The sequence below is a fragment of the Vulpes lagopus genome, chromosome 10 (genome assembly GCF_018345385.1).
Source record: "Vulpes lagopus strain Blue_001 chromosome 10, ASM1834538v1, whole genome shotgun sequence".
NCBI classification, from domain to species: Eukaryota; Metazoa; Chordata; class Mammalia; order Carnivora; family Canidae; genus Vulpes; species Vulpes lagopus.
Window position 1 is genome coordinate 22,389,572 of NC_054833.1, and position 25,343 is coordinate 22,414,914.

General features: G+C 42.5%; 1 protein-coding gene across 1 annotated transcript in view; it reads left to right on the forward strand.

The window, feature by feature from the left end:
* The first annotated feature begins 2,300 nt into the window (after positions 1-2,300).
* LOC121500847 overlaps positions 2,301-25,343 on the forward strand; it is a 35,309-nt gene continuing 12,266 nt past the window's right edge. Inside the window, exon 1 of the mRNA XM_041772962.1 lies at positions 2,301-2,468. Coding sequence (XP_041628896.1) covers positions 2,301-2,468 — 168 coding nt within the window. The remainder of the gene's footprint in view (positions 2,469-25,343) is intronic.

Here is a 25,343-nt window from a genome sequence, read left to right on the forward strand (position 1 = left end):
CCACTCTCTCTCCAGACTGCCCCTTCACAGAATCTGCCATTACAATCCATCACTCCAGCCCACGGGTAACGAATTCAATCCAGCCACTATGCTTTCCTGTTTTGTTTTTGTGAGACTACAGCATAATTTATAGGTGGATAAGTATTTTGGCATCTTTCTTTGTCAAAGGATACTTTAGAGCCCTAGTGACTCATGGGATTATCTGACCCCTTCTCCTTTCCCCACTCTCATTTCTAGAAATTATCAGGTTTGGTATAAGTCTTCCCAGTCATCATTCCTACAGATGTTGGTTTGAAGTGGTGACATCAAAACAAGATTTTCATCCTTCAATAATTGCCCGAATGAGCTAGCCTCAGTGTAGTTTATTGCTCCTGGCTGTAGTCCATCTCTTTTGTCTCTGTCTTTGGAGCGAGGTATTTAATCTCCTTTTGCCCTAGTTTTGGAAAGAATCCACTCCATCATTTGTCGAGCCATTGAAGCCATTAGACATCTAAGGATCCTCTGCTGTGTGCCAGGAATTGCAAAGATGCTTGGGATATGAAGATGACTAAGACTCGAGCCTTGCCCTCAAGGGATGCTTCAGTCTAGTAAAAACTATAGCTTGAACCCAAACATTACCACCCCATATGGTAAGCAGTAGTAATGAAAGAAGCTCAAGTTATATGGATGACCCAAAAGAAATGACCCATTTTTCCTGGTGGCATAGGAGACTGCATGGAAGAGGTTTCACTTAAGCTTGTCCCACAAGATGGGTAGCAGTTCTCCATGGGAGAGAGGAGGGTAGATAATGAGTACAAAGGCATGGGGGTTTGAAACAAAATGGCAAGTATAGGGGATTATGTGTTTGCAACTCGTGACATAGGGACATGCGTGCGTGTGTGTGTGTGTGTGTGTGTGTGTGTGTGTGTGTGTGTTCATGCTCGCAGGTGTGTGTTGTTAGAGAACAGCTGAGGAAACATGTGGTAACCAATGAAAATGAGGTAGGCAAAGACACACCGTGTGTGGCATGATTAGGAGTTTGAATTTTCCACAAGAGAATGGAGAACTTCTGGAGGATTTTAAGCAGAGGGATTGCCATAATCAGATTTGCTTTCTAGGAAGACATCCAAGGACCAGAGTGAGGAGGGGGGCGGCTATAGGCAGGCAAAGGAGGGGTTGGAAGACATCTGTGGGATAGAGTCAGTAGAGGAAGGAAGCGAGGGAGAACTGAAAGTCTGGAATGATATCCAGGTGTCAGGCTTCAGAACAACTTGGAGAGAAGCGCCATTTGCCACGAAGGGAAATCCAAGGAAAGGAAGAGGTTTGAGAAAGATAGTAAATTTGTCAGCAGCATATGGAACATCCTGGGGCAAAGGTCCAGTGTTCCACCTGTGATATGAAGCCTCATGATGAAAATGTGATTAAAATTAAAGAAACACATTGAGATCCTCAGATGCAAGGTACTATGGAAGCACGAGGATCGTTACTTGAGTGTATTTCATAAATTCTCTTCGTTGCCTCATCAGCTGGTCTTTCATGGTGAAGAGAACACTTTCCTAGTCTTGATTTTAATTGCCTCTAATGCCTGCACTAGCATATCCCAGGCATGAGGAAAAGAGTGCTGCAAATAGAAAATGTGGGATGAGCTGGTGTAGAGAGGGGACGAGCTGGTGTGGAGAGGATCTGAAGTTCTAGGGCACACCACCAGTCTCAGAGAGGAGAAGACTCTGTCCTTAGTCCTGTGACTTTTAGACTCAGCCCCTTCCATTGAATCGCTTTCTACACCCATGCCCTTTCTTGGTTTGTTTAATCAGATGTGTAACTTTTCTACAACATTCAAGATCTCTCTTATCCTGGCCCCCACTACACAGCTGGCATTTGGGGATTTAATTTAGAACAAGACTGGCATGCTCCCTATCCTCACAGAATAAATTGTCTAATTATAAGAATTTTTAAGGTAGCCTATGACCAAGACAAAGGGCCAAAACTGAATCAGAAAGTCTCCAAGCAAATTGTTCAATTTCAGGAAACAAATGGACACTCTCTGCAAGATAGCATTTGGAAAGCCAGCCCCCACCCCACCCACCCCACCACACACACACACACACACACACACAGTCAACAAGGGCTCTGCAGAGGGGGGCAGGCAAAATCATTCCTTCTTTGGGCTGACACAGAATGAATCATCACTTATATATAATCTTCTGCATCCTGGAGATTCAAAACTGGCGCCTCCATCTTCCTCAGCTAAAGTGTTTACGTGACATTATTACTATGATTATTTATGACTTGCCTTGCTGCCCTCAGGTACAAGGGCGAAGATGAGCTGCAAGCTTGTCTCAGCCAAAGGCTGGCGGGATGAAATGATGTTAGAACCTGTACTTAATGCCCCCGTGGAGCTCTACACCTTCCTCTTCCTGGGGAGGTGCCATGGGGAGAGGAGACTGTCTACCCTGGTTGTCACACTGCAGGAGCTGTACCGGGTGGAAGTAGGGAACACAGACATTGTTTCTACCTACTGAGCATACTCTGAAGGAAGAGCTGCCCATTAGAAGCAAGAATACCACAATCCCTTGTGAGCATGGTGCCCTGAACAATGCTTTCCTTTCTCCCTGGTCCTAAATCCCCTTCCAATCTTTTGCTTCCTTTTCATTCTATCCTCATTACCGAGTGCCTGCTGTTTGAGGTGCCATGATGGGTGCTGGAGAAACAGATAAAACAATCTTCTCCGTCAAAGGACTCACCACATGTAATGGGAATCACCATCTTACCAGTTCAAGGAGTCTTGAAGTCACCTAACCATCATGACCCTAGGACTCACCCTCCCTTTTGATGGGTCTGGAGGTGCCTCCAAGGGAACTTTGCAACAGGGTTGTCTACATGTGGTAAATCCACAGAGACCAAGCAATATTTCAAAGCCTGAACACGATTAGACTATCCTGGTCAGTAGTTGGAAAATTAGTTGACTGCAGATGGATGAACGCGACCTCTCTCCACCTCAGGGAGAAGCACTATACAGCTCTTTGCCAGGACACAAGCAATCGGAGCTGCCCACGTGAGGAAAGGCTCAGCAGGAAGCCAGGAATGGCTCCCCTTCCATGCTTGCCTCCCACAGGTGCTCAGCTGCACTGATGCCAGGTTTGGGGCAAGAGACCCTATGGGAGCTGTCTGTGGTCCCATTACCGGCTGCATCCCAGAAGAGCAGCCTGCGGTCTGGGTGCCAGGCTGGGCCAGGCCGTGCTGCTGGTTGGGGTGAGAGGCCATCAAGCCATTCGAAAGTTTCCACCTCTGATTACTTTCTTTAATCTCCTGTTTCAGTATGTCTTCCGCTAACACCTTTTCACTCTTGTCTTAATCTTATATCAAACTAATTCCAAAAATCTCCACTTACAGAAAATATTTTGCTTTATTCTTATTTTTTGAAAACTTTTTTTTTTGTCCGTGTAAATCTTTTCTTTACCTTTTACAACTTCCTTTAAATTTCCAGCAAATTCTTTCTTCTCCCTTCTTGTTCTTTCATAAGAACAAGAAAACATCATGCCAAGGGACTAGCAGGCTGTGTACTGAAGCCACATACATGCTCATGTTCTAAATTAGTGTTTGATTTATGACCAGGTTGCCCAACCCAACATATTCCTAAGTGGAAGCTGCTAAAGTAACTTTTAAGTTGCAATGTCCATGTGTCTGTGCTTTCAATAATAACTTACTGTTTCCTGCCTGAGCATTGGCCCTTCTTGTACTAGCATTCAGGCCAGAGATTGAATAACTGCACAGATGCCACCAAGATAGGATCTGGGGGTGGACAGACAAACCAGTCTCCCACCTCAGGGCCCCATGTTGTCCCACCCAGAGGCCCTTTTCTCTTCCCCAGCCACAGCAACAGCTGCTGTTGCTCTGTTCCCACCATTGCCATTGCCAATCTGGGCCTAAGTTCTGACCTGCCATCTTGCAGTGCCCTGGACGGTCCCAAAGCATGTACATGCATACCTGGCCAGGCCATGGACAAATTGCTTGATGCCCACACTATAGCTCATGCCCATAGGCCTGAGCAGTCTGTGCAATCCCAGAGTCTTGCTGGTACTCAAGTACTAAGTTGTGTTGAGGGAATGTCATGATCCCTTCCTCACCTCTAAACCAGTGGTGAATGAATGTAATTAAGAGCATGCCTGGTTCTCTCTTAAAACCAAATGCAGGGCACCTGGGTGGCTCAGTGGTTGAGCATCTGCCTTCAGCTCAGGTCATGATCCCGGGGTCCTGGAATCAAGTCCCACATCTGGCTCCCCATGGGAAGCCTGCTTCTCCCTCTGCCTATGTCTTTGCCCCTCTGTCTGTGTCTCATGAATAAATAAAATCCTAAAAAAAACAAAAAAAAAACAAATGCATATCTCAACAAAGCCCAGACCCAGCTCAGCAACAGACCAGAATGATTCTGACAGAGGAAAGGGGGGTAAAGAGTATTGACTTCGGTCTCCACATATGCTTTTACAAACAATGTCTGTCACACAATGAAAATTACGGTACATGCAACAAGAGAAGAAAACATGACCTTTGGTCAAGAGAAAAAACAGTAAATATTATTACATCGAGACTTATTCTGGATGTTAAACTTTAAGATAACTGTGGTAACTATGCTAAAGATCTAGTGGAAAAGGTGGGTGATATGTGTGAACAGAGGGAGAATTTCAGCACAGAAATGAAAACTACAAAAAAAGGGCCAAATGGAAATGCTAGATTTAAAAAAAACACAGTCACACAGATGAAGAATACAATCTATGGGCTTTACATCGGACTGGATGTAGCAAGACAAATTGACAGAAATCATCCAAATTTTAAAAAAAGCAGAAAAGAGAAGCAAAGAATAGAAGAGCCACAGGACAATAGGAAATGATTGCAGATGCAGGTCACTGCAGTCACAGAAGGAGAAGGGAAATCATTTGGGCAGATAATAGATGAGAATTTCCCCCAAATTTATGGAACATCCACCAACAGGCCCAAACTTAGTGAATCACAAGTCAGTATAAATACAAAGACAAAAACCTAAAGCAGACTCAGGCATATTGGTGGTCGAACCACTGAACACCAAAGATAAAACGAAAAATAAAAGCAGCCAGAAAAAAAAAAAATAAAAATAAAAAAAAAAAAATAAAAAAAAAGCAGCCAGAAAGGGTTGTGGAGGAGACACTGTGTATACAGTGAATAGTGATGTGGACACTGATTTACCCTTCATAAAAACAGTGGAGGCCAGGAAATAAAAGAATAACACTTTTAAAGTGCTGAATAACTTAAAATTTTATATATAGATTAGATGGGTGTGTGATACATATGTGTATATGTTTGTGTGTTTGTATATACATATAAATACATATAGTGTGAGTATATATTACACACATGCACACATATTCCTTAAATTGACACCAGTAATGCTCTGAACCCACTTGCACTCATGTGCCCTGAAATACATTCACTCTTATTATCACGATCATGAGAGGCCCCAGGGGCTTCTACAGTAACAAAAATCATGGGACTCCTCCCCTCCATCATCATCCTGTCTGGCCACTTCCGGCCTGCCTGAGATCTCTCTGCATGGCTCCTGATGACACCAGGGCCTCTGCTTTCTCCCTGCCACTGTGGGTTCCACTCCTTGCAGAAGCATATAAATTAGGGAGCAGCATCCCTCCTCCCTGCAGGGATCGTGAAGGATGGGGCAGGAGGCAGGGTGCCAGTCCACCACTCACGGGACCAGCACACCTCATCCCCTTTGCACTGGATAGCAGCAACCCCATCTTGTCCCTTTTACTCCACCAAACTCCCTTGTTCAGGGCTCACCCTTCCAGTGACTAAAACTTCTGCAAAAGACCTGACAACAGGCAGGAGCTATTAAAGACCTGGCTTCCAGCTTGGCAGGAGAAAGAGGGGGTAAATACAGTAAACAAGACACATACTCATTACAGACAAGAGCCTGCCATACATAGTATTTCTGCAGCAGTGAAATGTGCTGCTGGAAGGTGAGAATCTATTTTAAGCCTGTCAAGGCGGAGAAAATGATGTGAACTCCTGGGTCAGAGGTAGCTGTGGTGATATATTGGGTTCTACACATCGAGGGAAAGAGCAAATGGTGTGAAAATATCCAGCCTTTTCCTTCTGTGCACTTCCTCATCTCTAAAGAAAGATCATTTAAAGAGAGTCCCATGAGTCTTTTTTTGCTACTGTCTTAGTAAGAGTTCTAGAGCAACAGAACCCACAACATACTCATTATTATAATGATATGCAATACAGTGTGCTATGGAATATAATTACAATAATATACAATAACTATTATTACAATAACAGAGGGAGAGAGAAAGAGAGAAAGGGTGGAGAAAATATTGTTTAAAAGTGGCTCACACACTTTCAAGGCTGAAACCCATGGCGCAGGCCCGCAGGCTGGAAATTCAGGTAAGGTTCGATGTTGCAGCCTTGCATGCAAAATCTTCAGGGGAAACTGGAATCTCAGTCACAATTTCTATGTTGTGGGCTGGAAGCAGGATTCCCTCTTCCTTGCAGGACCTCAGTGTTTCCTCTTAAGACCCTCAACTGATTAAATGAGGCCCACCCACGTCGTGGAGGGTAATCTACTTTTCTCAGTCAACTGATTTAAGTGTTGAGCACATCTAAAAATATACCTTTGCAGCAACATGTAAACTGATGTTTGACCAAACAACTGGGCACCATGGCCGAGCCGAAGTGATACATACAAACAATTATCATGGCTTCTTTGCAAAAGAAACAGAAGAATTAAAGCCAAGCTGTACACATGTGATAAAGTTTTAAGAGCTCAGTGTGGGAGACAAAGTTCTCATGGGGCCTAGGGTGTGTCTGTACTTACAGATATTTTTTTCAATTAAACTCATTTCACTGGACTTCAAAAAGGCCAAAGTCTTCTTACAACATCATGTTTACAAACGGGCTTTTAAGGCAGATGGACCAAGTTTGAATCCCGGCTTTCTCATTTATGAGTGGCCTGGTCTCCAGCAGATTAGGTGGCTTCTCGGAGCCTCAGTTCATACATATGATAATCACTGCCGCCCCACAGGGGGATGTATTTAATGTGGTTTAATGCGGCGCCACATGCAGAGGTAAGCACTCAATAAATAATAGCTTTTTTGTAAAATTATCTAGAGGTTTAAAATGCACTCCCTTTGATCTTCATGGAAACCACCACTATCCCATTGGCCTTTTGAGGTTCATGATTCACAATGACCTATGCCATTGTCTGTCTTGTTCCCTTAAGTCTTTGTGAGGAACGGAAGCTTCCCTTACTTGGGTCCTGGACACTTGACGTGGCTTCATCCCATGCTTTTTACCTTATCTTTCTGGGGGAAATGCCCAGCTCCATAGGAAACTCAAACCCTAAAACCGCTTCAGAAAAAAAGCTGCTGCCTGGAAGCTGATGTGGATTAGTGGTTGATTGACAGATGCTCTGTTTCCTGGGTGGTAATTCTGGAAACTCCATTCCTGGTCCGGGGAGGTAAGGACAATTTCTGGAAGAGTGATTGCAACAAGAAGCCATCATTACATCAGGGGACACATTCCTTGTTATCAGAAAAGCAAATCTTTCGGATGCTCAGCTTCAAGGGTGTGGGTGATGTTGGGGTGACCGGACCTCAGGATTCTCCCATTTGTCTGACAGCCAGAAAACAGAAATAAAAACTTCCAGTACAGTCCTGCTTTGAAACACCTTGCTGATCCAGAGGTTCGGTTATGCTGTAGAGCGATTTCTGTCTCTAAGATGCATGAACTCCACATCACAGATGCTGTACTTGGCAGGATCGCACTCAGGCCGCCCCAGAGCCTGAAGCCACTGCAGCATCATCCATCCTCAGCAATGTCATGGGACGCTGGCTTATTGGCACCATAGGAGGAATGTGCCTGCCAAGACAGCCCACCAGAAGGGCACAGGAAATGAGAAGGGATAGGGAACACCCACCAGGGCTCTCTAGGACGCATTTCCCTGCCCCTCTTTTCTTCCTGATTGCTGGGAGTCAGCCTTCCCGTAGACTGCGTGTCTCAGTGAAATCATTCATCTGTATAGCCTTTGCAGGGATGCGATGCACCGAATTCTGTTCAAAATGATAGAGGGTGTATACCTCTGCACACTTACATCAGCCAACCTATTGTTTTAAGACCCACTTCAGTTAAATTTAAGATGCACACGGGTACCGTTTGACAATAAACCAAGTTTTATTAACGTGAGGCGACTTTTTTTGTTTGAAAGATACACCAACAAGGAGATAACTGTCAGAAACAAACTAAACAGACAGACATGTGAAATCCTGAGCAGTGGAGTTAAATCAGAGACCTGATTTTAACTGATAATAATATCTCTTCTACAAGTGCCCCTCCCCTCACCCCCCACCAGGACTGGAGCTTTATTGTTATATCAGACCCTCGAAGAAGGTGTCTGAGGAACGAGGACGGTGGTCACGTAGCCAAGACTTTCTGAGGTCATAGTTAAAAGTTCCCCTTAAGTTTAAATCCAATATCCTTTGAATAAATGCTTTTATTTATTCACAGTGAAGCAAATTATCTTTAAAAGGGGACTTAATTTTAAAAATCCCTATGGCCCAGCTCTTCAAGGTTTTGTGTCACTAACAGTGTGCCTGGTTCTCTTAGAACCAAATGCAGGACGTCTGGGTGGCTCAGTCGTTGAGCATCTGCCTTTGGCTCAGGGTGTGATCCTGGGATCACACATGGTCCTGGGATCGAGTGCCGCATTGGGCTCCCCGCAGGGAGCTTGCTTCTCCCTGTGCCTGTGTCTCTGCCTTTCTCTGTGTGTCTCTCATGAACAAAAAAATAAAATCTTAAAACAAATACATATCCCTAGATGTGGAAGATACTAAACCCATGGAAAGATGTTGAACCCATGGAAAGACATTAAACCCACAGAAAGATATGAACCCATGAAATGTGAAGGGCTTCTGAAATGGAGTTTTGTGTATATTGTTACTTCTTATGACAAAGGAAATTACATGCCCATTACAGAAACGTCAGCAAGTGTAGATGAGCAAATGAAGCATATCAAACAGCTACGATCCCCATCATCTAGAAACAGGCACTGGTAGAACCTCTTTATTTATTCATTCCAAGGGCATCCATATGCATATAAACAGATATGCACATCATATGTGTTTCCTTTTTTTTTTAATTTTTATTTATTTATGATAGTCAGAGAGAGAGAGAGAGGCAGAGACACAGGCAGAGGAAGAAGCAGGCTCCATGCACCGGGAGCCCGACGTGGGATTCGATCCCGGGTCTCCAGGATCGCGCCCTGGGCCAAAGGCAGGCGTTAAACCGCTGCGCCACCCAAGGATCCCTCATATGTGTTTCCTATATGTGTCATTAAGATGCACACAAACATGAGTACGCTATATGTGTCTCCTATGTGCATGCAAACCTATGCACACACCATCTGCATCCTATATAGAAACGTACCTACACATCCTGTATCTTCATACGTGTGCATCAGATGTATCTTTCTATACATACCAATGTACTCAACACAAGCATCTTTCATATGCACACAAACGTGTGTGTTTATCACATGGACCTCCCTGCCCATGCAAACATATATGTATTTCATGGGTATCTCGTATATAAACATATAGATATATACCATGTGTTTCTGCCATATGTATGCAAATATCCATGTTCACCAGACGGTTCTTTCACATGCATGTACACACACATATCATATATATATTTCTTGTGCACAAACACACGTGCATATCATACGTGACTTTCACAGGCATGCAAACTATATATGTACATGACATGTCTCTAATATGCATACAAACATGTGAGCCTCACGTGTGTCTTTTATGCTCAACTAAAGATATGCATATCACCTTATTGTGTGTAGCTCTTGTTTTTTAAAAATAGAGGATAAATAAGCTAGTCTACTATATCCTGATATTTTCAGTTTATTTTGACTTTCACTTTTATACGGTGCACATCTTTCCACACCAATAGGCCTTTTTCTGTCACTGTGTGATTTCAAATAGCTGTTTAATATTACATTGTGTGGGTACATAACCATACATCTAATTGCTCCCTATTATTAGAGTTGAGGTGGCTCTCTGCACTGTTTTCAATAGAACATCCTTGGGTTTGCTATAGTCTCAAATAGAGCTGTCTGCAAGTCAGAATTAATTTCTCACCTTACCAGACTCTCAGAGCATATTTTCTTGTCACTTTCGTGACGTGTTCTAGCCTGAAACTGGAACCACTTGCATGCATCTGTATTTTCTCCTCCCATCTTCGCCTGGGAGCAGGGGTTGTGCTTGGAGGACTGGACTCCTTATTCTACTGACTTCTGCTTTCTTGAGCTACAATTCGGTCTCATTCGGTTTAATAACCATTTGCTGAGCTCTGTCCACAGGCTTGCGCAGAGTAGATTCTCGGTAACTGTGTGTTGAATGGGAAAATACTTCTACACCTGGAATCCTTGCAGAAAAACCTGATGAGCTATAGCCTCCATTTGTTTTAGGGGCGGTACAGTGTAGTGATTCCGAATGCAAGCATTGGAGCCACAGGCATGGCTTCAAGGCTTGAGTCTATGACTTATAAGATCTATGACCTTGATTCTTGGTTCCTCAAGACTTTGTTTCCCCATCTGTAAAATGAAGTTAATTACAATACCTTCCCTATGGGGTTGAGAAGCCCGTTAAAGACAACATAAATAAGATAGCCCAGTGTCTAGTGCGCAAGCAACGGTTAACTCATTATTATGACTGATTTTGGGCTCCTAGATCAAATAAATACAAATTTTAAATGAAATGCTAAGTTCTTAGTGGACATCAAGTTGAATTCAACTAAATAATTTCTCAGCTAGTGTAAGAGAAAAAAATAAAGGAGATGGACAGAATTTTCTCACTGCCACAGCTTTCTGACCTTCTGCAGGGCCTATCCACTCAAAACCACTGGCTTGGCTACCCGCTGAGGGAGTCTGCTGAGGGTTTTGTCAAAGTCCAGTGGGTATGACGATAGTATACTTTCTGGTGATTGCACAATAGGTTTGATCTGAGGCGCTCAGGGCCTGAATTGCGTTACCTATGTGTTTGAGGCTCTGGTTCCCAGGTGGAGAAATTGCACTCTACTGAACTGTTTAAAAGTGATGATATGTTATTGCAGACTGCTGACCTGTATCCATACCTGGGACTCAGCATCAGGTGACTTCAGAATATAAGAGAGGTGTTTTGCAATGCCTGCCTGCAGCCACCACCCCTTCTCCTCTGGTCATTGCTCCATCTCACTCTTGGTTGCTTGGACACTTTGAGCAAGAATGACTCCTGAGATGGGGGTTCTTACACTCCAATGTGGATAAAAAACACATTAGGAGGGTATGGAAATGTTCTTTCTCTTTCTTTCTCTCTCTCTCTTTCTCTTTTTTCCTTTCTGAGCAAAACTTTGTTTTCTCCCTAATTAACAAAATAAGAAATTTTCTTTAATTTATAAAGTATTTGATTCAATCAACTTTTGAGCATCCAGAGTCTACAAAATACTGTCATTACCCCATGATGAATAATAAAGCAAACTAATACTAAGGATTCTTCAATGTTTAAAATATAAACATTTTTAACTTCACACTTACAATAACTTTGTGAAATAGATCTTGTCTTCATTTTAGCAGTAAGCAAACAGAAGCTTATGCAAAATCACCAGCACCTAAGGTACACCCATGAACCTATGACTGTGCCTGACAGTTTTCCAAAGTGGTCTTACTAATTTGTTTTCCCATTAACAGTGTAAGAGTTCTTTCTAGTTGCTTCACATGATCTCCAGCACTTGGCCTGTCTTCTTCCTTGTAAACACTGTAGTATGCATGTGGTGGTATCTCACGGCGGTTTTACTTTTGCTTGCAAGCACTTTGCATACGCCTTTTTGACCATTTGGAGATCCTTTTTGGAAGTGCTCTTTCCCCGTATTCCTATGAGGCTTTCTGTCTTTTTGTGATTGATTTAAAGAAGTCCTTGATCTACTTTGAATATAAGTGCTCACCCAGATGTAGGTGTTACAAATAGCTTCCTTTGCTGTGTAGCTCATCTTTTAACTCTTACTGATACCTCTTGTTCATTAAGAATTTTTAACTTTAATAGAATCCAGTTTATTACTCTTACTGTTCTGTTTAGTGAACCTTTGCCAACTCCAAGGTCATGAAGACAGTCTGCTGTTTTCTTTCAAAAACTTTATCGTTTAGGTCTTACATATTTGACAGCTCTGAAATTGAATTTTGTGTATGGTGTGAGGCAGATGTCAGGCATAATTTTTCCATGTGAATATCCAAGGGAGTCCGTACCTTCTCTCTCGCTTGGCAACGTCACCTTTGTCCTACGGGTGTGCTGTGTAAGTGCAATCTGTTTCTTGATTCTCTACTTTAGGGGTCTCACTGGTCTACTGTATGCCAATGCTATCATTTTGTCTTGCACCTCACATCCTACCTCTGAGTTCATTTTGTACTTCTTCTGGAATATCCTTTTTAAAATTTCTTTCAGCAAGGTTTGTTAGTGGAAAATTCTTTGTTCTAATCTGAAAAAAAAAAAGGATTTTCTCTTTATCATAAAGCAGCTCCTGCCTTGAACATATTGAACATATTACCATACATCTTGAACATATTACCATATTCTGGCGCTTTTTTTTTTAAGTGTTGCCAATCTAATTGCTGTCCTTCTGTGAACAGTGCCTTTTTTTTCTCACTTTTCAGATCTCCTTCTATTTCATATTCTGCTGTTTCATTTACTTGAATTCCTAGGTGTCATTTTCTTTTTAACTTCTCTGGCCCCCAATGTTTCCTAAGTCAGGGATTCATGTCTCTCATCAACTCTGCAAAATTCTGACATTATCTTTTGAGGAGGCGCTTTTCTGTTTCCAGCTCCAGAACTTCTCAGTCCATTTATCTTAGGTTTTTCAGAATCTATTTCTATGTTTCTCCTTCTGGGTAATATATTCAAATATACAATACCAGTTAAATAATCATCTGATCAATACCTATAATTTTAAAGAATGTATCTTTTTGAAATTTTCTCAATATATATTTGATTTTTTTCCACCAAATTATCTGTTTTTTGGTCATAGTATCTTGCTCACTCCCTGCTTTATGTAAATTATTTTATGATTTGGGCCACCTGAGAAACATTATATTGATAGTTTTTTAATATTAAACTATGAAATATCTCACAACATATTATTTTCTATTAGATTAATACTATAGTTACAATACAATCTATTTTACCATATAATATTTAAATAGTTTCTCTCCAATAATATTTCTATTATGCAACAGGGTTGAGAGACTTCTGCTGTTTGCTCCACCAACTGTTGCTCATGTTGGATTGTTTCTTTGTGTTGTTTTCTTGTAACCTTGGACTGAACTAATCTTCAGGGGGTGTATTAGCTTCTGGGCTCTTTAGTAGGTTGGGTTGAAATACTATAAAGACCTTCAGTATACTTTCCTGTTTGTCTCAGAAGTTTCCCAAGAGGTAGTATGGGACTCGGACCATTCAGAGAGTTTTTAATTACATAATCCTGGGCTCCACCAGACACTGGTTCAGGGGCACTAACACCAGGAATCTGAATTCTCAAGCTGTCATGGAGGTTCTGATTCGGATGATTCACAGACCACATGCCAAGAAACCCTGTTCCAAGAACCCTACAAAGGTTCCACATGAGAGACAAAGCCTCGCGTTTCTGGCTTCTATTCTTTCACCACTCGGCTACACCTTGTCTTTAAATAATAATATGATATGATGATACACCTGAGCTTGTAAAGCCCATCTTCCAATAAAACAGTCCTTCATAGCCCAGGAAAATTAACTGTTCTTTTCAATTACCACCTTTGTTCAACTCAGAAGTTTCAGAGCTCTGTGAGATATACAATTATTTTATTTAAGGTTCCGGGGAATTTTTGTTTCCAAAATGTTTTGAAAATCGAAAATTACTATATGAGTTCTCAGAAGTGTCATTGTGCCACTAGATTTCTGACAATAAAAATAAAGCTTTTCATTTTCATCATTTGTAGTAAGTACAGCTAATATGAAGTACTTTTAAAAGGCACTTTATTTTCTCAGAAAGAAAAAAAAGTTAAAAAGGCCTGCTCATGAGAACATTGAGGGGAGAGAAAAATAAAAGCAATGTTCCTTAACATGTGCATTTAATATTAATTGTGTTTTTAAACATTTGACACTATTGCTAATTAAGCATTCATTTTATTTCCCATGATTTACCCTCAGCAATTTTTTTTCAGTTATTCAATTATTGCTAATTAGCATGATTAAACTGATTATTACTTTGTTTTGAAACACCTATTAGTTTGTTTTGAATCAAAGGGCATTAAAATTCATCTTAGCTGCCTCATGCTATAGCATGTTACAAGAATACCAACTGCTATGGGTAATATGCCTTAACTTTTCTGCAAGTTTTAAATAAATACATAGATATATTTATATACATATACAAACATGGAACAGAAGCGTTGTTTAGTGGAATGAGTTTTATGTGGGATGTATTTCCTGTCTCTACTATCTTCTCAGGAGGTAATCTTGGGCAAGTCACTTTGACAATCTGAAATTTTGTCATAAATAAAAACAACAAAAAACAAAAAAATAAAAAATAAATGAAAACAATCAGTTTTTATTACAAGAAAATGTGTATTTTCAAGGGAGAGAAGGTTCTAGGTTAAAATAGAGGCTCACTGAAGCTCTGTTTTGGGACCAAAGGGTCACTTCTCCTCCCAAGCACTCCAAGACTTCCCTATAGTTTTGAGGGTTCAGGACATCACACTGGCGGGGCATCAGCAGCAGCCTCCAGTATGGAATAGGATGGCTCATGAAGGATGAAGAGCAACAACAGGGCAGGGGCCTGGTTGGTAAAATGCCAGCGACTCCTATGCATTGGTGGCCCCTGAGAGACGCACCCCACTGAAGTCCAGCACAGCACCGGGAGGGTCTGTTGAGCCTTGCAGAGCAGCTTGGAGGGCACAGCAGCACCCAGCAAAAGACGCAACAGCATGCGTGAGATACATCCATAGAAATTACAATCGAGTAGCGGTGGGGAGTGGTGAAGGAAGAGTCAGCGAACCCTGATCATTGACTACAAACTACTCTATATTCACGGTGATTCTTCATAGAAGTAGGGTGTCCATATCTCCAAGTCTTAGATGACAAAACAGAATTGTAAGGCATTAAATGACTTACCTGGGGATGTATAGGCATTGTACGGCAGATGATAATCCTCCCATTGATGTTCTAAATCACATTTTTAAGGGTAGCCCTATATGCAAAATAAAGCTATCGTGTACATAGTGCCACACTCCTATCAGGTGGCCAAATTTTAGAAAACCAAGTATGCCCAAAGTAGGAGAGGAAGCGAGGAACTGCAACCCTTGTACACTGCAGGTGGGAATGGAATACGGCACAGCCACTTCGGAAAACCGTATGTCAGTTACTTTACAAGGCTGCTAACCTTATGGCCCACCATCTACTCCTGGGCATTTTTCCCAGAAGAATGGAAGCTTATGTCCCCACAAAGACATATATACAAACACAAATGTTCTTAGCAGCTTTATTCGTAAAAGCCCCAGCCTGAAGACAACCTCGATCAAGCCCATCAACAGTTGAGCAGGTAAACAAATTATGGCCTGCGACGGAACACCACTCAGCAATAAAAAGAAATGAACTACTGACACATACTGCAGTGCGCATGAGCTCAAAGTAATTTTGCTGAGTGAACAAAACAGGACACACAACTAAGTGTGTATTATGTGACACCATTTATATAAAACTCCAGCAATGAGGTAAGTTGGGGATCAGTCACATGGTCATCATCTGAATTGTAGTGATTGGTTTCATTGGGTACATTCACGGGTCAGAGCATCAAACTGAACACATTAAGTGTGTATAGTTTGTTGCATGTGCACCAAACCTCAGGAAAACTGCCAGGGATGTGGAAAAAACCCTAGACTACTCTTAACTCGGCCTATAATTTTGTCGTTATGACTTACGGATTTTTGCACTTATGAAATACTTGTAAGATTTCCTGAGTTTCTTAGAACTGTTTTAATTCTCTTTCCCCTTGGATATTACATTGGATTAACGCTTGAGGCTTCTTACCTCATCACCTTAAAATATTAATCGTGGGTTAGAATCCCATGAGCAAAAATCCAAGTGCATATTAAAATGCCCAGAGGACTAGGGCCAACTGATCAACAGTGCCCTTGTAAGATACAAGGACGTATTTCCAAATTCAGAGCCAGAGGTCAGTGGAAAAAAATATATATAGGGCTTATAAAATGTAAATTCTCTGTGGAGCAAGCTGTTCACACAAGCTTAGTATTCAATATTTCATAGGAACTTTGTCCCGTATCACCATTAAGGCTACCTGGACCATCTGATGCTCAGAAGAAATGCAGGAGAGGGTGCTGGTTACAGGACCACCTGGCCTGGAATCTAAGTGCCTCTGTGTGAGTTCATACCACACAGCCAAGTTCAGCGACAGGATTCAGAAAGCCCAGAGGACCAGCTGCCCTGATCCTAGCAAGCCAGGGGACATGCTCAGAAATATTGGTCTCTTAACTCTGCAGGTGTGAAAAATGTTGCAAATCTCCCCAGCCTAGACAAGGGTTGCACTAATGAATTGACAGACAAGCTGGAGCTCAGAAATTATGAACAGATGCATCCATCATTTGCTATGACTCTAAGATCTCTTGTCTATAAATACAAGCTCTTGTCTTCTGCTTCCTCTTTCCATGATTGTTTTTGAAAAATCACTGAAATAGGATTACGTAATGAAATTTAAAAAGAGGGAAATCCATAAGGATGAAGAAGGGCTAATATGAGTGCACGTGTGTGTGTGTGTGTGTGTGTGTGTGTGTGTGTGTTGAAGAAATTTAAAAAGGAGTTGGTCTACTCATCTTAGCTGCCTTTCCACAAATAAAGATTTTCTTTTCAGGACTGAAAACTTCTCATTTTTATTTGGAATACAGAGACAATGTGATTAATGTCCATCTTCTTTGGAGCACATGCTAATTTGCTTAGGGGTAGAGTGTCATGATATCTGCGTTCTACTGAAAACAGTTCAATGGAAAAAGAAAAAGAAAGCTACCAACAACAAAACCCCCATATATGGAAGAAAAGGCAAATGTCATAAAATGTTAACGAGTATATAGGTATTTGTTGTACACCTCTTTCAACTTTCCGTTTAGGTTTAAAATTTTTCAGAATACATTTGGGAGGAAAACAGGCTTAATTCCATCATGTGTATTTTGCCCTTCAAGCTAATAGAAGTACGATTTTCCAAGTCCACCGGAAAATTCCATTTTTTCACAAGAGGAAAGAATTTCACGGGGTCCTCAAATGATCTGATACAAAAATACACTGCTCACATAGAGTAGGTCCTCAATAAACGTGTAAGGACGTAAAAGAGCAACCCAGAATGGTGATAAGGGAGCTCAAACTATTTTGCTGTAACTCATAATCACCAGGCAGTGAGCTCATATTTTTACACACATTTCTTTTTTTTCCTGATGTCAGCTTCAGACACAGAACACCAAAACGGGTCAGACAAGGCCTGATCTTGTATAACTTGTGTGTTCTGTAAAGACTGCACGGATAGGAGATAAGATAAGTCCTGACTCTGCCACTAAGTAGATACACAATCTTAATTGAGTTCCATATTCCTTCCACGCCTTAATTTTCTCATCTTTAAAAGGGGATAATAAAACAAACATTATCTATCCCCAGGAATTTTATAAGGCTAAAGAGGAGGGGAAAAATATAATTAAAACTGGTCTAAAAAGATTAAAGTGCCACACAAATGCAGGATATACGTGTTAATAATCCTTATGTTCAATAATAAAGAATACCTCCTTACATAGAGCAAGGAGTTGAGTTATTATCTACATATCAGTCGGAAACATGAAATTTGCAGATGTTAGCAGTTTTATTCTGGCAAATGTGTTCCAAGCTATTTCATCCAATTCAAGGAGGAATTAAATATCCTAACATATGCTCGCTAACTTGAAATTTCCCAATTACTATTTTGTAAGATTATTTCCAAGCAAAGCTCTAATTTCTTTTAAATAACAATATTTCTTTCACTGGTAGCGCCAGCAAAATGAATCATCAGTTTACAGGACAAGTGACCTTTGTGACAAAGAGTTTTAAAATGGTGGAGCAGCAGGGACAGTGGTATGACAAGGTACGCGACTTGTGTGGTTTTAGTTTGTGGTGATTGTGACTCATCACACCAGGCCTCCTCACGATGTCTGGTTTGGAGGGATGGGCAAAGCGATGGACTTGGGTTATCGTCCTGGTTCTGCCACGAACCACTTGTGTGACCTTGGACAATCTGCTCCTGCTCTCCGAAGCCTTGTCCATGAAATGAGGTTATAAACAGCTGGCCTTTCAAATCCTTCCAGCCCTAACATTCTGTGAGCCTATGAACTGTCCGGTGAAAATTACGTCAAATGTTTCACATTAGCACCTTTCTTTCAAGTTTCAAGATGCTAAAGTGGTTCCAGGACACACAACTAGGACAGGTGGACACACACTGAAATTGCAGATTTCAGCGCTCTACAAATCACCGTGTTGGAAAGATTAAAGCTGTTTACAAGTGGACTGGAATAGGGAGGTGTCAGTCTAAAAGGCATTGCAAGCTGCCTCTTTGGGGTGTGCCCCGCACCTCCTAGGCTCCAAACTGACAGAGGGCAGCAGAAAAAGCAAAACCAAGAAAGTTACAATGACACAGCAGTCCCCCAAATCAAGAAAACACTTTTTCCATCCAGAAACAGAACAAACACACAGCCAGTTAGTGGGGCCACAGAGCCGGCCTGCTGGGCCCTGAAGCCTAAAGCAGGTGAAGGTTGTTGGGAGGTCCATTCAGGCAACATAACACGGATCAAAATGCTTCTTTCAAGGAGCAGGAACAGAGCCAGGCATACTACGGTAAATGGAAGCCTGAGTGGAGTCCTCCCGCAAAGAAGGCAAACGCCCAGGTATATGGCCCAGGTGTACGGTCACGCAGAGCTGCCTCCTAGGAAGGGCAGAAGCAGCTTGAGTCCGAGCTGCTTGCTGGTTTGGTGACATCACTACTCCTCCGTCCATCTCCAGTATCACAAGCAGGGAGAGCTGGGGGGAGGCTACAAGGTGGGGCACCCCATTCTGCCCAACCCTATAAGATGAGTGAGCTCAGAGAGAGAAAAAAAGCAGACAAGTCATTCCACCCCAGCAAAAGGGCCAGAGCCAGTGTCCACCATGACTTCTAACTGGTCTTCATCCCACCCGCGCCCAAGTCAGCTACCTTGAACAATCAGAAGGATACTGGTAAAATGGAAGTCTTGTCATTCTCTGTTGAGTCTTCTCTGGCTCCCTGTCCTCATCGGAGTGACGTCACAGCGTCCACAATGGACTGTAAGGGTCACACGTTCTGGTGTCCTGGACTTCTCATTGCCGTGCCCTCCCGCCTACCTCCTCCTCTCCTCACTCCCCACATTGCTGCCCGGGCCTCTTTGCCTTCTCTCCCATACCCCAGGCATGTCTCCATCTCGGGGTCTTTGCCCTGACTGTTCCTTCTGCCTGGAACCCCCATCCCCACCTCAATCCCCACCCAAGACACCTCACATCTCATCTTCTCCAAATCTGCTCAAATGTCACTTCTCAGGGAGGCCCCCACTGACCAACACCATGCGAAGCGAGGCTGCTCTTACCCTTGGCAATCCCCGCACATATTGCGTACACCGTCAAACGCTTGGTGATTAAGAGTGTGCTCCTGGCGTCCCCTGGGAGCTTGTTAGAGATGCAGAACCTCACGCCCCAACCCAGGCCACAGAATCAGAGTCTGCATTTAACAAGGTCCCAGGAGATCTGTGGACACATTAAAGTTTGAGAAGCACCATTCTAAAAGACAACATAATTTATTTCTTTATCATATTTACTATTTATGGCCCTAAGTCCCTGTGCTAGAATGTTAATTCCATGAGGTTGGGGCTCGGGACTGTTTTATTCATGATGAACCCCGGAGGTTAAACAGTGTCTGGCACAAACATTGAATGAGTGGAGGTTCTCCTACGAATGTCTGGGAAAGGATTTCTTTCAACATCACCTGCCAGGGATTAAACTAATAATCTTAGATTTAGGTCTGGGGGAGGACAGTATAAAACTGAGAAAATGTTTTCACTTGCGGGCCCTAAAAAAGTATCAGTTTGCCGAAGAATACATTCCGACAATAAAGCTTGAGTCAAGAAAACGAAGGCATTGCCCTCTAGGACTACAGGATAGAAAGAAGAAAAAGAGGCTGAAGAAACAAAAAGGAGCAGCCTGTGGATGTCGGTCCCCTCCTTTCCCTCCAACAAGTCCCCAAGTGCACGGGGCTGCCTCAGCCCTGCGTTGGATGGAGCTGGGCGGCAGGAGGGCCCCTGACCTGGGCATCAGGAGATCCGACACTCACTGGCCAGGTAAGCCGTGCAAGCGCTCAGCCTCCAAGCCTCCCCCTGGAGAATGAGGCAGCGGACCCCCAGGACCTCTTGGGTCTGCTCTCTTTCTGTCTTCTCTAAACCCGTCCGGTAGGGCAGTCCCAGACCTTCACACCCATTTCTAGAAAACATGCCCCAGGGGTTATCACCTCTTTGCCTTTCCTCCTCTGTGGTGCTGATTCTCTCTCTGGCCTGAAACCTGTGTGTGCAAACCCTACAGGTGTCCCTGAGGGGTTGTGTGTGCACGTGCATGCGTGTTTGGGGAGGGGGACTGACCCCGCAGCTGGCACTGACCCCTGGCCCGCCTCGTACCACCCCTGATCACCTTCCCCGACACACGTACACTTGCTGCTACGTGTGGCCTGTGGACGCTCTTCCCTGCACTGTCAGCCCGCAGGTGAGCCAGAGACAGCGGGCCGAACCCGCAGTGGCTTCCCCTTCTTCACCCCACGCACAGCCTCGATTTGAGAATAACATCTTCCATCCCCGCTTGACTTTGGGGCCTAACTGGAAACTACGTAGGTTGGAAGGTGCAGTGGACAGAAGGCCCAGAGCCCTAGCGACCCACCTTGGCCAGGAGACCAAAAGCAAAGCGTGCTGGTATCTACTGTGGCTGTCGGAGACCGGCCTCCAGGCTCAGGACCAAAATATAACTCAAAGACGGAGTCTGGGATCAAGAAGAGCAGTAGCTTCATTGCCTTCCGGCAAAGGAGGCTACAGTAGGCCCCGGCTTCAATCCCTGCGAGCCTGCCCGGAGGAAGGGCCTGACGTGGAAGCACAGGCTCTAGCTGGTTGTGATGAGAGTCGTGTACTTGCTGGCAGCTTCCTTCGTCACGTCCGGGTGCCCGAAACAAGAGGCTAAGACGTTGGCAGAAGAGAGGGAAATCATTACTTTAAAATCGAGCCTCGCTGAAGCATTGGTGCAGCCACTTTGATTTTTAGTCAACTTTCTGCTTTTCAGCGGTTTCGCTGTGTGCCCCGCACTGGGGGGGCGTCTCCCCAGAGTGGGCTGCCGCTCGCTAGCTCTGCGGGGTGTCCAAGGATGTCGTCTGGAGAAGACTCTCTGTGTTTTAACAAGTTTGGGGCACACTGGGTTAAGTAAAGTGAAGGTGCAGCGTCTCTCAGAGTCTTAGGAGGCAAATGTGTGCTGGGAATTTGTAGAAGGGAGGATTCAAAGGATGCTGTTTCGGGGAACACCTAGGAGGGGCAGGACGCAGAATAACTGGCCCAGCCCATCACGTCACAGCTGTGGACTCTTGGCCTTGAGAGAGATGAAACAACCTGTCCCAGGGTCCCCCCTTAAAACTGAAAGCCACACCCCTCATCTCTTAGTCAAAGTGAAAGACAAATTGGGACACTGGGTGGCTCAGCAGTTAAGTGTCTGCCTTCAGCCCAAGGTGTAGTCCTGGAGTCCCGGGATCGAGTCCCACATCGGGCTCCCTGCATGGAGCCTGCTTCTCCCTCTGCCTGGGTCTCTGCCTCTCTCTCTCTCTCTCTCCCTCTCTGTGTCTCTCATGAATAAAGAAATAAAATCTTAAAAAAAAAAGTAAAGGGAAAATTATTTTTGTAACTGACTATTAATTCATCTTAAGCCAGTGATTTTCACAGAGACACACAGATGTTAGAGGTAAAAATAAATCACTAATAATGTGAGAAAAGGGGCTTTCAGGTAACTCAAGCTTTTTAACAGCCACATCTGTGCTTTCTATTATTCTAATCCCAGTGAACAAATGAATCAGAGAAAAAAAATTCATAGATATTACACCGTCAACTTTAAGAGCTATACTTTTTATTAACAGAAATAAAATTGAGGAAACAAAACAAAATATTAAATATAATTATAAATCGTAAATTTTCCTAAAAGTCTTTTATTTACTTATTTTTTAGAGAGAAAGGGAGCGCATGTAGGCGTGCATGAGCAGTGGAGACTCGGAGAGAATTTTAAGCAGGCTCCACGCTTAGGGCACAGCGCGATGCCGGGCTCCATCTCGCAGCCCTGAGATCATGACCTGAGCCAAAATCAAAAGTCGGACACTTAATGGACTGAGCCATCCAGGGTCTCTTAAATTGTAAATTTTCTGTAAGAGGTATAAAGCTTTATTATAATCTTTACCAACCTCCTAGGTGTCAACAAAAGTTTAGAAAATTTAGGAAAGAATTTAGAAAATTCATTCTGACAGATGAGAAAATACTCTGGTGTCAGAGAAAACCCAAAATTCAGAACCACAATAAATTGACTGGTTTTTCTGGAATATCAAACTTACGCATAGTCCTTCTAGACTAGAGAGAGATGATCAAAATGATCAGGTTTTCTTCGAGGGTTGTTTCCAGGTGGTCATTCAGAGCCTATGTTTTCTGAAAAAAACACGTTAAGTACAGTACTCGACACATGGTGTAAGTGAGGACTAGTTGGCGCCTGAATTTCTTTTTTATTTTGTTTGTGCTATCATACCACACAAACACAATAAAAAAGGATTACAAGTAGTCATCACCAGTCTTTCGTTTCATTAATAGCAAGGCAAAAATGACTACTTAACAGAGCAAAGCAAGTTAGTAAAAATATATTTGCATACACATGGCTGCATGACTTCCAAGTGCCGGGAAATGTTATTTTCAATAAAGCCAAGATGATTCCTTTTTTATTTCTCCACCTTGTTCATTAGCATGGGAAAACCTTTTAGCAGCAAAAGCTCATTTTCTTTTATGTACTTTGCTGTGCTCTCTCTCTGAACAAACACGGTAACTTAATTTTTACACATGGATAGAAAGAGTGTGAGTCTATTTCCCTTTTTATTCTGAGAGACAAATAGGATAGGGACTTCTGAAACTAAAACTGGCAACATTTCTATAGAGACAGCATCCAGGCCCACTATAATATCTGTCACAATTTTTTAAAGACAATGCTACAAATTTGCTGCTCCAGGCCAGGAAGGTTGTCACTGCTTTGCCTGTTTCAGTGACGCAAACAAGCCCGGGTGAGATTCAGTACATAACTGTATCATTGAGGATGGCTTCTAATCTTTGCCTTAACTTGCTTTGTGATTATTTGAAAATGTATCATTTTTATATCATTAATTATTTCAAAATGTATCATTTTGAATTTAAAATAATTTCAAAAATTATTTGAAAATAATTTTTTAGAATGTGTATATTCTTTTTAGTTCTGGCTGCCAAAATGTCCCAGAAATAATGTCTAGCCTAGTAGCAGTGAGTATCTCTCAGCTCCCAGACGATGGTCTTGAAGCACTATTCTCCACAAAACAATATGAAAATTCACAGGGCTCCTTGGAGAAATGGAATCTCCTTGGAGACTCTAGGTCTGCAGTGGAGAATGGAGACAATGACCCTGGACTATCTTGTCCCCTCAGATAGTTAGGACACTGTTAAAGGCCAGTAAGACTCATGAACCAACCCAAAAAGCCTCTCATTGACCCAAGAAGATGGGACAGTTGGAATATCAATAGGTCAAGGGTATCAAAATACACACAGTCTAATTACATCCTGAGTTCATAATTGTTCAAAACTATCCATGATTGGGGGAGGCTTAAAGCCCTCAACTTTGTTGTTGTTGTTGTTTTTAATGGACACCTAAAGAAAAAAGAATCAACCATTTGTTCATTTTTCTATACACACTGTACTATCAGTAAACAAATAGACGAGGGGAAGTTTTTCCTTACAGAGGTATTCCAGTAATAAATGAAGAAGGCGTAATGGAGTGGCACTATTTTGCAACTTGTAACAAACTAATGGATGCCTGCATCGAGCTTCAGTGACCATTGCTGTAGGACAGAAGGAGCAATGAGGTACTTCTTGATGAAGCGACTCACCACTACCTAGGAAATAATCACCCTCCCCCCACTTTCTGCTAAATACGGAACTTGACTGATCAATTGAGTGGAGATACAGAGGACTGAGGAACATATTAATCCACACCATGGGGATGCCATCGGCAAACTAATCTGGGGAAACCACAGGACAGCAACCCAGTTTCCACCACACATAAAATGCAAGAGGAGCCTTTAGACTGGCAGAGATAGGATACATGACATTGAATCACAAGTGTGGGTCTCATTTACATCTTGATTAAAGTGAATAAACCATAAAAGGGGAAAAAAATAATGACATTCATGAGTCAATTGGAAATTTGATTGTGACTGAATATTTGATTTTTTGAGGAGCTATTTTTGGTTGTTTAAAGGTATGAAAATGGTATTACAATTATGTGAGGGGGAAAGCATTTTACTCTTACTTTTTTTTTTAAAGATTTTATTTACTTATATTAGAGAGAGAATGGGGAGAGTGGGGAGAGGCAGAGAGGGAGAAAGAAGGTGAAAAGAATCCAAAGCAGACCCCACACTGAGAGCAGTGCCCAACCCAGTGTGGCTCTCCATCCCACGACTGTGAGATCCTGACCTAAGCTGAAACCCAGAGTTGGAGGCTTAGCTGACTGAGCCACTCAGGCACCCCAGAGTCTTACTCTTTCAAAAACACATATTAAAACATTTAGAGATTAATGATGAGGCTTCTAGGATTTGCTTCCAATTAGTATAGGAGGAGGTGTGTAGGTGTGCTAAAAATGAAACCATATTCTTATGAAGTAATAATTAGTAAAGCTAGAGAGTTCCTGAGAATTTGTTATGCTAGCCTCTATCGTGCTTCTTTGGTAAACATAATGAGAAGTTAAAAAACAACTATATGTGAATAGTTAAATCAAAAGGAAGAATTCCTGAGATTATTCAAATAACAGTTGAAACAGTTGAATCAATACATATCTTTCTTCCTTTATCCAGAAGCTCATGACATGAAGGATCTCTCTACAGCCACCCCTTTTCTCCAAAACAAGGATAAGGATTGCAAATCTTGA